We start from the raw sequence: 14,232 nt of genomic DNA, 5'->3' as shown, positions 1-14,232 counted from the left end.
AGTCCAATTTGAACTGCCCCATCTTTCAATAACAGTTCTTTTGCAAAGCTTGAATCATATTGTTTCATAAGCAAGTCACACTGAAATCTTCTGAATACACAAATGTAATTCAATCCACAGTGATGTTAGGTGCTTCAAGCGGCTTTAACAGGCCAACGCGGCGCACATCGCCGGAAACGCATCAAAACGATCAAAGATGTCCATCGAGTGCATGTTTACAAATACCAACAATTAAAAATAGCAAAGATGGGTGCAAAAACAGGACGCCTTCAAAACAGCACAACAGCAAGACAGCGCAGCTTATTGAAACACAATGGGAGATCCTTTTTAGAGTTATGACTTGACATCTCGTCTTTTAAAAGCAGTGCGAGATGTATGATAATGGTCAAAGCTGTGCAAGTTTATGTAGAAAAACATTTAAATCCAGATAGGCACATGAAGGTGTCCTGTGTAAGTCGACTTTGGATGAATCTTCCATGACAGGCCTCCTCTCTCCTCTTCACCTGTGTGACTGACTGAGCACCAATGGGCGGGGCCAAGGGTACAATGACGGAAAAATAGGCATTGCATATGCAGATGTATTTCCATGAAGTTCCACGAATTCCAAACGAGCCGTTTTTGCAGCTTGGTTTAAATAAATGCTCTTTTTCTATTAAGGAGGAAGTTTTCAGTTCTGAAACTTACAGTGTGTTTTTATATTACAATGACCTCTTATATGTCAATAGATCAAGGATAATTTGATTCCTCATGTCATGACCCCTTTAAAGCTTAAAAAAAAGGATGCAAAAGTATCATAAAAGTAGTCCATGTGACTCCTGCATCGTATTCCAAGTCTTCTGAATGCATATGTTTAGGGATGGGAATTGTTAGGATTTTAACGATTCTGGTTCCGATTCTGATTCCTCTTAATGATTCCGGTTCTTTAACGGTTCCAGTAACGATTACAGTAGTTATTTGAGTACTTTTGAGGTTGTATTTGAAAATGAGAAATGCAATTCTTATTGGATTTACTGTCCTCTGCAGTCTGTTGCCAAATGATGAGATCCTTTAAGATTTCTACGGAGCAGATATAAAATAAATTTAATATAATTCTTGTAAAAGGGGTTTGCTGACTTTAAGACATATATCAAATCCAATAATTTATCCTAACAAGGCTATATCTGGACTGAATCTTAACAAACAAGAAATGTGATGGCATATTTCATTCATTAATTTTTTAAATATAAAATTCCTTGTATTACAAAACTTGTGTATCTTTAATTAAGCATTGTCATATGAATAACCAGTCAGTAACTGCACTGCTTGATTAAAGTCTCACAGGTCTAAAGTCACATGGCATAAAGACTGTGTTCTGTTGTTTAATGTTGTACTTCAAGCTTGTAAGACTTCAACAGTTCTTATTTAATTTTGAGTTGGACATTCATAATTGCACATCAGTGTAAGATTAATAATATATGTTACTAGACTGGAAGCGCTGTATGTTTCACGCTTTAGATTCAAAAGAATCAGCTCATATGAGTCATACTTTCGGGAATCAGACTGTTCCGGAAGCACTTTATGTTTCGTGCTGTAGATTCAAAAGAACCGGCTCATCTAAATCGTTCTTTCAGGAATCGGACTATACTGGAAGTGCTGTCTGTTTCGCACTGTAGATTCAACACAGCCGGCTCATAAGAGGCTCATAAGAGTCATTTGTTTGTGTTTTTACACTTTTGACCCAGTAGAGGGCAATGCTGCTGCATAAATACGCTGCTGGAAACACTGGCGAGAGTATTTCAGTACAGTGTTCCAGTGGAAAATTCACGCAGGAGAACCATTAACAGAACTGAAAGTCACGAAAGATCATCCGATTCCGGTATTTTGTAAAGAATGGAACTGGTTCCCAACCCTACATATGATTTGCCATTTTGTAGGAAAAATGTCCATTGCGCATTTATGAGCGCTATAAGAAAATCTCATTCAAGAGTTCAGACGAGAACTTCTTATTTTGAGAACTCATCCTCAAAACAATGTTGCCTAAAAACAATGCAATTTCTCTCGTGAACGCTTGAGTGCTACTGCGAACAAGCTTCTCTAATAGGACTCATGAACAAGTAACAGACGTCAAAATTTTCACTGCAAATGTACTTCTTTTATGATTCTTTTTGGTCCTTTGTTAATCTTTAAAGTGGGGCACTATCAACTGCTATTGGACTTTCATTTTCGAGTGCACTATTTGTTTAATATCAACCTCTCTGCAATTTCTTTGTTTTCTACAAGGTTAATTAAAACAGAAGTTACTACTAATGAATTAGGAAGATTGTTATTGTTTAATTATGATGGAAATAGTAATATACTATCATGGTGCTTTATTGGAAATTCAGCCCATATGGGCATATGAAATAAAGTGTGGGAGTGAATGACTCATTGTCATTGGAACGTGTGAGGGTGATTCTTGTGCATAGCCTGCAGTGATCTGGCCCTAATTTTTGCTTTGTCTCTGATCCCTGGCTGCCTGTGGGATGTCCTTTTTTCTCCTCATAAAAGGTGAAATACTGAAATAATCCATTTAATTTTCCTATTTTCCACGTAACCTTGCCTCTAGGACATCTCTGACTGCTAGAAGTTGTGTGAAGGCAGGCGTGCTAGTGCTTATGGGGAGATAAAAAAAAAATTAGACCTGAGCAAACATATGCGAATCAGCCTTTGCTTGATGCAGCACACTGTATGACTGAGTGGATTTGTGTATATGTTTGTGTGTATGTCTACTCGTAATGATGCTTAAGGGCTGGTTTGATTCAAACACCAGATGTATAAAATGTGAGTACAAGTTCAGTGATATGTTCACCACTGTCCTCTATTTTATCAGGGTTCCCATTGCCATGGAAAACCAGAGAAGTTTATAAATTCTGAATATATAAAAGAATATATAGAATGTATAATTTTCTTTTTTTTTCTGGTTTTCTAGTTATTTAATCAGCTAGAAATTGCTCTTTGTGCTAAGTAATCACGAATGAATGGACAGTCATGGAAATTCATTGATCAAAGATGTTGAAATCCTGTTTTATGTGTATAGCCATGTGTGGGAAGCCCTTTAATTCTCCCTCTTTGTTTCTCTCTCAATGCAGCCTGTGGTCGTGGATTCTACAAGTCTTCATCTCAGGATCTTCAGTGTTCCCGTTGTCCTGCACACAGTTATAATGACAGAGAGGGCTCGTGGAGATGTGACTGTGAGGACGGCTACTATAGAGCCTTCTCGGACCCCCCTTCTGTCGCCTGCACCAGTGAGAAAGCTGTTTGTGTTACAAAGCCCCTCTCTGGTGTTCCCATTCCAACTGTTTCCTTTCCACTCCCCCCTCCCTCTCTCCTTTATATGTCTTTATGATTGCACACTGGCACGTCTCATTCCCTCTCACTAGTAGCTCATGATCAGCCAAGTAATTGTCTGTTTCCTGTCAAATGAGATTGTTGTAATTACAGTCAGAAGTAACGGAAGCAGTCCCAGCAGTTATATCCTCTCCTGCTCTCTGTCTTTTCTCTCTGTCCTCTTATTGTATGTTCTCTTTCCCTCCCCTCCCTTATAGATAATTACCTCCTTTCCATTCCTATCCTGTTTTCGGTCGTCTCCATTTGAAAATCACAGTTATGCTTGTGCCATTGATGACTTATTTAGACAGGCCAATCAAGGGTGAAAAGAGGCAGGGAGGGTTGGGTTGATCTACCTGGAAATATGCTGAAGGACAGGTTCAATCAAGTGAAATTCAGGAGTGTTTTCTACTTATTGAAGAGAAAAAAAAAAGAAAGAGCATTGCTTATGCATTCAGTAAAAGTAAGGATTTTGAAAACAAATCACATTGTGATTATTTTGACGAATATTGCGATTTGAGTTTTGTGTTCACAAAGTGAAACACATTATGCAGTTGAGGTGAACTGAATTCAGAACACCTCCCGAGAAGGAGTTCGGTTTCATTTTGCGGTAAAATAATTGGCATAATTCCATATTAGGATTTCATTTTTAATTTGATTAATTGCGCAGCCATGTTGCTATGATTAACAACACTAAATGAAAATGATTAGAGAAATGGATAGATATGGAAAGGTTTGGAGAAGGTTGTGGCAGTTATATTAAACCATAGCTGTACTGTTGTATGTGGAGCATTCCTACCAATAAACATGCTAACCTTTGATGACACACATGCCATGCATTAATCTTTACACTCCTTTACTTTCCATTTTGCCTCTAAAAGATGATCACACTAGAAGTGATTTAATTTAATTGTTGCCCAATGTCCCTCAATCAGAGAACGGAAAAACACAGGCCTTGAATTCACCTGCTTTCTTTCATTCTCACTGCAAGTACAAAACAGATCTGTTACTACCCTGACCACGGTATGGCTGTGGTTACTCTTTCTGGGCTGGAAAACGTTGACTTTACTGTTCCACAAATGCATCATTTGTTGAACAAGGGCAAAATGCACATAGAAGAGAGGGATTAAGAATCATCTTGTTTCAGTCTATGGCTTCCAGAGGGCAAGTAATTGTGAAGTCATGTGAGTTATAGGATATAGAAACAACAGACCTTATTACAAAGGTGATTCAGAAACACAAGTTGTGGAGGTGATACAGGCCCATAATGTATAACGCAGGTATTGCCTGTGAAATACTGCAGAGACAATATAGCATATTTTATGTGTGTTAGGATTGACCCAAAAATGAAAATTCTCTCATCATTTACTCACCCTCATGCCATCCCAGATGTATATAACTTTCTTTCTTCTGCTGAACGCAAACAAATTTTTTTAGAAGAATATCTCAGCTCTGAAGGTCCATACAATGCAAGTGAATGGGTAACAAAAACCACATAAAGGCATCATTAAATTAATCCATAAGACACCAGTGTCTAAATCCATATCTTAAGAAGTGATATGAAAGGTGGGGGTGAGAAACAGATTAACATTTTTTTTTTTTTCTCCCAATTTGGAATGCACAATTCCCGATGTGCTTTTTAAGTCCTTGTAGTGATTCGCCTCAGTCCGGGTGGCGAAGGACAAATCCCAGTTGAGACCGTCAACCCGCACATCTTATCACGTGGCTTGTTGAGCGCGTTGCCACGGAGATATATGTGGAGGCTTCACGCTATCCACCGCGGCAACCACGCTCAACTCACCACGCGCCCCACCGAGAACGAACCACATTATAGCGACCACGAGGAATTTACCCCATGTGACTCCACCCTCCCTAGCAACCAGGCCAATTTGGTTGCTTAGGAGACCTGGCTGGAGTCACTCAGCACACCCTGGCGAACTAGTGAACTCCAGGGGTGGTAGCCAACTTATTTTACCATTGAGCTACCCAGGCCCAAACAGATTAATATTTAAGTTATTTTTACTATTCACCTCCCTACCCAGTAGGTGGCGATATGCACAAAGAATGTGAATCGCTAAAAACAAAAGAAGAAAAATGTGAAAGTGAAAGTGGAGATTGATAGGAAAAAAGGACTAAAATATTGATCTGTTTTCACTCGAGCCCGACCGATATGGGATTTTTAAGACCGATACGGATTTTAGAGGGGGAAATTTCACAGATTACCGATATGGTAGCCGATATAGTTAATTTTTGAGCTGGAATGAAAACAGACCATATCTATGTGGATTGTTAACTGATTTTGCACTGATATGATTATGCAAAGGTACTCAGAAGGCTGCTTTCATAAACAAATATTTTTATCAAATAATATTTGACATTATTATTATACATTGTCAACAAATTCTAGAAATGAACATTGAGAAAATAAAGAATAAATAAAAATACAATAAATAGCTTAAAAAAACATCAGTACCATATGTTTAGTATCAGTCAGTTGCTGACCATTAAAATAAAGAATGAATTCAATTAAAATAAATAGCTAAATAAACGTCAGTAGTACAGTTTAGTATCAGTCAAATGCTGACTATTAAAATGAAGAGTAAATAAAAATAAAATAAATACCTAAATAAACATAAGTACTGTTTAGTATCAGTCAATGGCTGACCATTAAAATAAAGAATAAATAAAAATAAAATAAATAGCTAAATAAACATCAGTAGAACTGTTTAGTATCAGTCAAATGTTGACCATTAAAATAAATAAATAAAAATAAAATAAATACCTAAATAAACATCAGTAGTTCAGTTTAGTATCAGTCAAATGCTGACCATTAAAATGAAGAATAAATAAAAATAAAATAAATAGCTTAAAAAAACATCAGTACTGTATGTTTAGTATCAGTCAGTTGCTGACCATTAAAATAAAGAATAAATTCAAATAAAATAAATAGCTAAATAAACATCAGTAGTACAGTTTATTATCAGTCAAATGCTGACCATTAAAATGAAGAATAAATAAAAATAAAATAAATACCTAAATAAACATAAGTACTGTTTAGTATCAGTCAAAGGCTGACCATTAAAATAAAGAATAAATAAAAATAAAATAAACAGCTAAATAAACATCAGTAGAACTGTTTAGTATCAGTCAAATGTTGACCATTAAAATAAATAAATAAAAATAAAATAAATACCTAAATAAACATCAGTACTGTATGTTTAGTATCAGTCAGTTGCTGACCTTTAAAATAAAGAATAAATAAAAATAAAATAAATAGCTAAATAAACATCAGTATTACTGTTTAGTATCAGTCAAATGCTGACTATATTAATACTGCCAGTCAATTATTGGCAGGCTGTAAAACAAGAAGCATTTACACCTGCCGAGACAAGAGAAAAACTTTCAGAAAGGGGAAACTTTCAATGGTGGAAAACCAGACTTTTAAATATTACATTTTATAAATGTAAAGACTAGAATTGTTCGGTTGAAGGGGGTACCAAACTGTGAATCCTGAACAAAACAGTTTGGTGAATAAATGTTTACACATCAGCTTCCACTCAGCTGACAAGCAATGAAAGTAGCTACGTGGTTAGCTAGTTAGCTATAAGCTTGTTGTCACAGAGAGTAAAAGATGGACCAGCGTTGCATCTCACCAACTAGGTAACAACGTAGCGTGAAATCAACACTCATCAGACACAATCCACCACCACACCGTTGTCTGCTGAGCTGCAAAAAGATGCTTTGATGCTTACCTTTCAGTCTGCTACATTACTTACTGCACTGACAAACTATAGCTGGCTAACAGCAAACAGATATGAGTGACATGGTGTCAGGGACAGGGTTAACGTTATATTAGTTATATTGAAAAGGGAAAATGATGGGGTCATTGTTTATTAACTTTCCAGTATGTATTTCACAAACTAGTTAGCAACTTACTGAGACACCGCTCAACTCCACCCTGTCTGCAGAGCCACCGTCAGCTCAGAGTCAGCTCTGTAAACAATGGAGTCGGAGCACGCTCTGCTGGACAAACTACGTAATGACACCAATTCTAAAGCATTGTTTTCTGCATTATATGTTCTGAAAAAAAGTTTTCATATACGCCGATACCGATATATCGGTGAAAGGCTAATATCTTCCGATAATATCAGCCGACCGATACATCAGTCGGGCACTAGTTTTTCACCCACACTTATCATATCATTTTTGAATGGCATTAGGGTGAGTACATGATGAAAGAATTTTCATTTTTGGGTTTCCCTTTAAAGAGGAAACGTCATGGTTACTGGTGTAACCTCCGTTCCCTGATGGAGGGAACGAGATGTTGGTGTCGATGTAGTGACACTAGGGGTCACTCTTGGGAGCCCGAGACACCTCTGGTCTTTGATAAAAGGCCAATGAAAATTGGCGAGTGGTATTTGCATGCCACTCCCCCGAACATACGGGTATAAAAGGAGCTGGTATGCAACCACTCATTCAGGTTTTACGCTGAGGAGCCGATATAAGGTCCGGCCATTTCAGCGGGTAGTTCAGCGTTGTGGCAGGAGGGACCAACGTCTCGTTCCCTCCATCAGGGAACGGAGGTTACACCAGTAACCATGACGTTCCCTATCTGTCACTCACTCGACGTTGGTGTCGATGTAGTGACACTAGGGGTCCCAATACAAAACGCCACAAGGCTGAACTGTGTTACGTGAACTGGCGGTGTGTGGTGGGCAGACTTGCTGTGTGCCTCATAGCCAGCACACCAGGTCGACACGTAACCTCCCCCAACACAGAGTGTCGAACGGCCCTTTTTGGGGACAAGTCGACTACCCAGAGATAGAGACAGGCTTAACCCAGTCATGGCCTCTTTCCCCTTCTCTTTTTCCACTCCCTAAAAAAGAAGGGGGATTATCCGACTGGGCCGCCAGGTCTAGTCGGGGGGTGTCCCTCCCAAGGGGAGGACACCGCGGAGACCACACCTCGCCCCAAGAGAGGGGGGGATATTTAAGTGGAAGAATACATCACATGGTCTTTCCAACCATGTGGAGAGCCTTCAAGGTAGATCCTACCCAATGGGGGAGGAGTTACTACAACATGGAGACTGAGGGGCTCTGCCCAAGGAAGACGCAGTTTGCCAGTAGGGAAACGAACTAGCGGAAGATATAGATCGCATGGGGTTAGCCTTACAGGGAACCGCCACATGCGGAGCACCTACCCCAGAACCGGGCTCTTAGTTAGCGCGTGTACTGGGCCGGCAGCGAGTCTCTCCGAAAACTCGACTGCCACAGGGCTCGGAGGAAGTCAACCAGGGAACAACCTTTGTGAACACTACTGGGAATTAACAGCGCACGTCTTCAGCTCAAAAGGAGGTGGAAGGCGCTATGTGCAAGCGATACACCCGGCTGGCTATCCCGGGCTTATCCGCTTGTGTTGCGTGCCACTACCTGGGACGAAACCGGTTCCACCCGGAGGTTGTAAAACCTTGCAAAGGTGTTGGGTGTTGCCCAGCCCGCTGCTCTGCAATGTCTGTTAGAGAGGCACCTCTGGCCAGGGCCCAAGAAGCCGCTACACCACGAGTAGAATGGGCTCGTAGCCCTACCGGGGGCGGCATGTTTTGGGCGAGACATGCCATAGTTATGGTGTCAATGAGCCAGTGGGCGATCCTCTGCTTGGAGACAGCACTTCCTTTCCGCTGTGCACCGAAGCAGACAAAGAGCTGCTCAGAGAGTCTAAAGCTCTGCGTGCGATCCAAATAGATGCGCAAAGCGCGCACCGGACACAGCAACGCCAGGGCTGGGTCTGCCTCCTCCTGGGGCAGCGCTTGCAGGTTCACCACCTGGTCTCTAAAAGGAGTGGTGGGAACCTTGGGCACATAGCCCGGTCGGGGGTCTCAGGATCACGTGAGAATAGCCCGGACCGAACTCCAGGCACATTTCGCTGACAGAGAACGCTTGCAGGTCACCTACCCTCTTGATGGAAGTGAGCGCAGTCAGGAGGGCAGTCTTCAAGGAGAGTGCCTTAAGCCCGGCTGACTGCAAAACTCAAAGGGGGCTCTCTGTAGACCCTGAAAAACTACAGAGGTCCGATGAGGGAACAAGGCGTGGCCTGGAGGGATTCAGCCTCCTGGCGCCTCTTAGGAACCTGATGATCAGATCATGCTTCCCTAAGGACTCACCGTCGACTGCGTCATGGCGTGCTGCTATGGCAGCAACGTACACCTTCAAGGTGGAAGGGGACAGCCTCCCTTCCAACCTCTCTTGCAGGAAGGAAAGCACTGATCTGACTGCGCACCTCTGGGGGTCTTCCTGATGGGAAGAACACCACTTAGCGAACAGACACCACTTAAAGGCATACAGGCGCCTCGTAGAGGGAGCCCTAGCCTGAGTGAATGTGTCTACCACCGCAGGTGGGAGACGGCTTAGGTCTTCCGCGTCCCGTCCAGGGGCCAGACATGGAGATTCCAGAGGTCTGGGCGCGGGTGCCGAATGGTGCCCCTTCCCTGAGAAAGAAGGGCCTTTCTCAGGGGAATTTGCCCGGGGGAGCTGTCACGAGGAGCGTGAGGTCCGAGCACCACGTCTGGGCGGGCCAGTAGGGTGCTTACCAGGACGACCTTCTCCTCGTCCTCCCTGACCTTGCACAGGGTCTGTGCGAGCAGGCTCACTGGGGAAAACGCATATTTGCGAATGCCAGGGGACCAGCTGTGCCAGCGCGTCTATGCCGAGGAAGGCCTCGGTGAGGGCGTACCAGAGCGGGCAGTGGGAGGATTCTTGGGAGGCGAACAGGTGCACCTGTGCCTGACTGAATCGACTCCAAATCAGCTGGACCACCTGAAGGTGGAGTCTCCACTCTCCCCTGCGGGGAACCTGCCGTGACAGCGCGTCCGCTGTAACGTTGAGGTTGCCCGGGATATGAGTGGCTCGCAGCGACTTGAGGTGCTGCTGACTCCGGAGGAGGAGACGGCGGGCGAGTTGTGACATACAGCGGGAGCGCAGACCGCCTTGGCGGTTGACATATGCTACCGCTGCCGTGCTGTCTGTCCGAACTAGCACGTGCTTGCCCTGGATCAACGGCCGGAACCTCCGCAGGGCGAGCAGAATTGCCAGTAACTCGAGGCAGTTGATGTGCCAACGCAGCCGCGGACCCGTCCAGAGGCCGGTGGCTGCGTGCCCGTTGCAAACAGCGCCCCAGCCCGTCTTGGAGGCGTCTGTCGTGACCACGATGCGCCTGGAGACCAGTTCTAGAGGAACACCTGCTCGTAGAAACGAGAGGTCGGTCCAAGGGCTGAAAAGACGGTGACAGACCGGTGTAATGGCCACGCGGTGTGTCCCGTGGCGCCATGCCCGTCTCGGGACTCGAGTCTGGAGCCAGTGCTGAAGCGGCCTCATATGCATCAACCCGAGCGGGGTGGCCACCGCCGAGGACGCCATATGCCCCAGGAGCCTCTGAAAATGTTTCAGTGGAACCGCTGTTTTCTGTTTGAACGCCTTCAAACAGGCCAGCACCGACTGGGCGCGCTCGTTCATAAGGTGCGCCGTCAAGGAGACTGAGTCCAACTCCAAACCGAGAAAAGAGATGCTCTGAACCGGGAGGAGCTTGCTCTTTTCCCAGCTGACCCGAAGCCCTAGTCGGCTGAGGTGTGAGAGCACCAGGTCCCTGTGTGCGCATAACCCGTCTCGAGAGTGAGCTAGGATTAGCCAGTCGTCGAGATAGTTGAGAATGCGAATGCCCACCTCCCTTAACGGGGCAAGGGCAGCCTCTGCGATCTTCGTAAAGACGCGAGGAGACAGGGACAGGCCGAAAGGGAGGACTTGTACCGATACGCCTGACCCTCAAACGCAAACCGCAGGAAGGAAGGAAGGAAGGAAGGATCGAGACGTGAAAGTACGCATCCTTCGGGTCTACCGCCGCGAACCAATCTTGATGCCGGACGCTCGCTAGAATGCGTCTTTGCGTCAGCATCTTGAACGGGAGTCTGTGTAAGGCCCGGTTCAGTACTCGCAGGTCCAAGATTGGCCGCAACCCACCGCCTTTTTTCGGTACAATGAAGTAGGGGCTGTAAAACCCCCTCTTCATCTCGGCTGGAGGGACAGGTTCTATCGCGTCCTTCCGTAGGAGGGTAGCGATCTCCGTGCAAGGTAGCAGCGTTTCCATCTTTCACCAAGGTGAAGTGGACACCGCTGGACCTGGGCGGATGCCCAGCGAAGTGAATCGTGCAGCCGAGTCGGACGGTCCGGACCAGCCCTCGCGACGGACTGGAAAGCGCAAGCCATGCACCCGAGTTCCGCGCAAGGGGGACCAAAGGGACAACGTCATCGGATGTACCGGCGGGTGGGGCCTCGCGGCGGGGCGGAGCCTGAGGTGCCACACCCCATCGTGGCCGTGCTGAGTCAGAGGACATCGAAGCACTTACCTGGCTCCTTGTGACCACCCCCGGAACAGCCTGGGACGGGGGAGGAAGAGGCCTGTCCTCATGACCCGTGGAGACTGTCACATCGGGGGCAGATTTGTGCCACAGCTGGGCGCTCAGGGCGGGAGACCGCCGCTGGAGCGCCAACCTGCCAAATGGAGTGGTGGACGGTGGTCGTGATGCCAGCCGTACACACCAAATATGTGACCCAGGGAACAAGGAAACCACTCTTACGGAGCTCTTGAGTACTGCAGCCACTTGGGCATGCAGCGCAATTAAATGCAAAAGGTAACAAAAAGAAGATCTGCTTACCAGCTCCAGAGCAGCGGGTTTCGTTGTCCCTGGGTCGCCCGTCTCAGGGGCGCTTCGAAGACCTCCGTGGGTTCTTCGGTGCCGGCTGTGAGACGGGTGGCGTCGGTTTCCTGCGGTGGGCTCCACGCCGGGGCCGGGCCGGAGGGGCGGGCTGCGGCGGAGCCGGTGCAGTCACCGCAGGGGGACGCCCTCGGCGATGAGTAGATGGGGGGATCTTGAGCCACGCCGGGGCAGGACAAGCCGGCTAGCACCCATCTACTGCTCTACCATCGAGAACTGCTGGGCAAAGTCCTCGACAGTGTCGCCGAATAGGCCCGCCTGGAAAATGGGGGCAGCAAGGGATCGTGTCCTGTTGGCCTCACCCATCTTGACCAGGTTGAGCCAAAGGTGGCGCTCCTGGACCACTAGTGTGGCCATCGTCCGCCCGGGAGACCGTGCCGTGACCTCCGTCGCTCGGAGAGCGAGGTCGGTCGTCGAGCGCAGTTCCTGCATCAATCCCAGGGCGGAACTACCCTCGTGCAGTTCCTTTAGCGCCTTGGCAGACTTGCAGGAGAGCCATGGCGTGCAGGGCGGAGGCGGCTTGTCCAGCAGCGCCGTAGGCTTCGACCGTCAGAGACGACGTAAACCTACAGGCCTTGGACGGGGCTTTGGGCACCCACGCCAGGTGGCGGCGCTCTGCGGGCATAGGTGCACCGCGAGCGCCTTTATCCACCGGGGGATTGCCGAATAACCCTTGGCCGCCCCACCATCGAGGGTAGTGAGAGCGGGGAAGCTGAAAAGATCGGGACCGGGCAGTAAAAGGTGCCTCCCGCGATCTTGTCAGCTCTTCATGCACTTCCGGGAAGAAAGGAACGGGGCGGGGCGTGGCTTTGAGCGGCGCCGCGAGCCCAGGAACCAATCACAGAGCCGCGAGGGTTCAGGGAAGAGCGGTGAAATCCACTCTAACCGACGCTCGCGGCTGTCCGGGAAAGCATGTCGTCATCTCCGCGTCAGCCTGTGACTGGGCGATCGACCCCGAAGGGAGGAGCCCAGCCGAGGCTTCCGACTGGACGAGCCCGCTCTCCGATGCTGCGCTCGAGAGCTCATCACTTTCGCGGGCTCCGAATAAGAGGTCGAACTCGCCGTGAGACGAGCCGGCGGACTCACCCGGAAGCCCGATCGGGGCAGACGAGCGTGCTGGGGGATGGGAGTTCCACGGGGGGATACCCGGCGGAGGCGGTCCCATTGGGGTCCCCAAATCGCCCCCAGTGCTAGCCGCGCTGGCCTCAAACCCGTGGGTAAAAGGACCGAGGCGGGAGCCTCTGGGGTGGCTCGCTTCCTTACGAAGGCGAGCCGCGACCGCAACGTTGCCATGGACACATTCTCGCAATGAGAATGTGACCATCCACGAACGCTGTCTCCGCGTGAGCAGTGCCCAGACACGAAAGACAGTGATCGTGACCGTTAGAAGGCGAGAGATAACGAGCACAACCAGGAATAACACACAATCGGAAAAGCATCTTTAAAAAGACGCGTCTTTAAAAAGACGTTCCGTGTGTGCGCTCTTTTAGAGAAATATATACTCTTTTAGAGGGGAAAAATGCTCTTTCAGAAAATATACTCTCTAGTTTTTCTGCCGAAGCGCCCAGGGGCGTTCTCTGCAGTGCACCAGTGCAGAGGAGGGAGAAGCCGCTGAAATGCGCCGTCAGATCCAGCAGGTGAATGAACAGTAGTATTCAGCTCAATAAGCTTGACCGTTCGGCTCCGAAGAGAAAATCTGAATGAGTGGTTGCATAACAGCTCCTTTTATACCCGTATGTTCGGGGGAGTGGCATGCAAATACCACTCGCCAATTTTCATTGGCCTTTTATCAAAGACCAGAGGTGTCTCGGGCTCCCAAGAGTGACCCCTAGTGTCACTACATCGACACCAACGTCGAGTGAGTGACAGATAGGGAACCCAGATATTCCATATGTTTCAAACCAGTCTGACTTCCGTGGAACACAAAATGAGATGTTAGGCAGAATAACAGCCCCAGTCACCCATTCACTTTCATTACATTGTTTTTTTCTCCATACAATGAAAGTGACCTCTGAATTTGTCCACTAAATGATGACATTATTTTTATTTTTGGGTGAACTGTCCCCTTAAGGAGGAGATTTAGAATTACATTCAGTCACAGAGGTAAAACAGTGACAGAAGTT

General features: G+C 46.7%; 1 protein-coding gene across 1 annotated transcript in view; it reads left to right on the top strand.

The window, feature by feature from the left end:
- epha7 (eph receptor A7) overlaps positions 1-14,232 on the top strand; it is a 106,482-nt gene that overhangs the window by 16,994 nt on the left and 75,256 nt on the right. Inside the window, exon 4 of the mRNA XM_051645039.1 lies at positions 3,108-3,263. Within this exon, the coding sequence (XP_051500999.1) occupies positions 3,108-3,263 (156 nt within the window). The remainder of the gene's footprint in view (positions 1-3,107; positions 3,264-14,232) is intronic.

The sequence above is a fragment of the Myxocyprinus asiaticus genome, chromosome 19 (genome assembly GCF_019703515.2).
Source record: "Myxocyprinus asiaticus isolate MX2 ecotype Aquarium Trade chromosome 19, UBuf_Myxa_2, whole genome shotgun sequence".
Lineage (NCBI taxonomy): Eukaryota > Metazoa > Chordata > Actinopteri > Cypriniformes > Catostomidae > Myxocyprinus > Myxocyprinus asiaticus.
The sequence above is the reverse complement of the archived record's forward strand: the minus strand, read 5'-3'. Positions and strand labels throughout refer to the sequence as shown.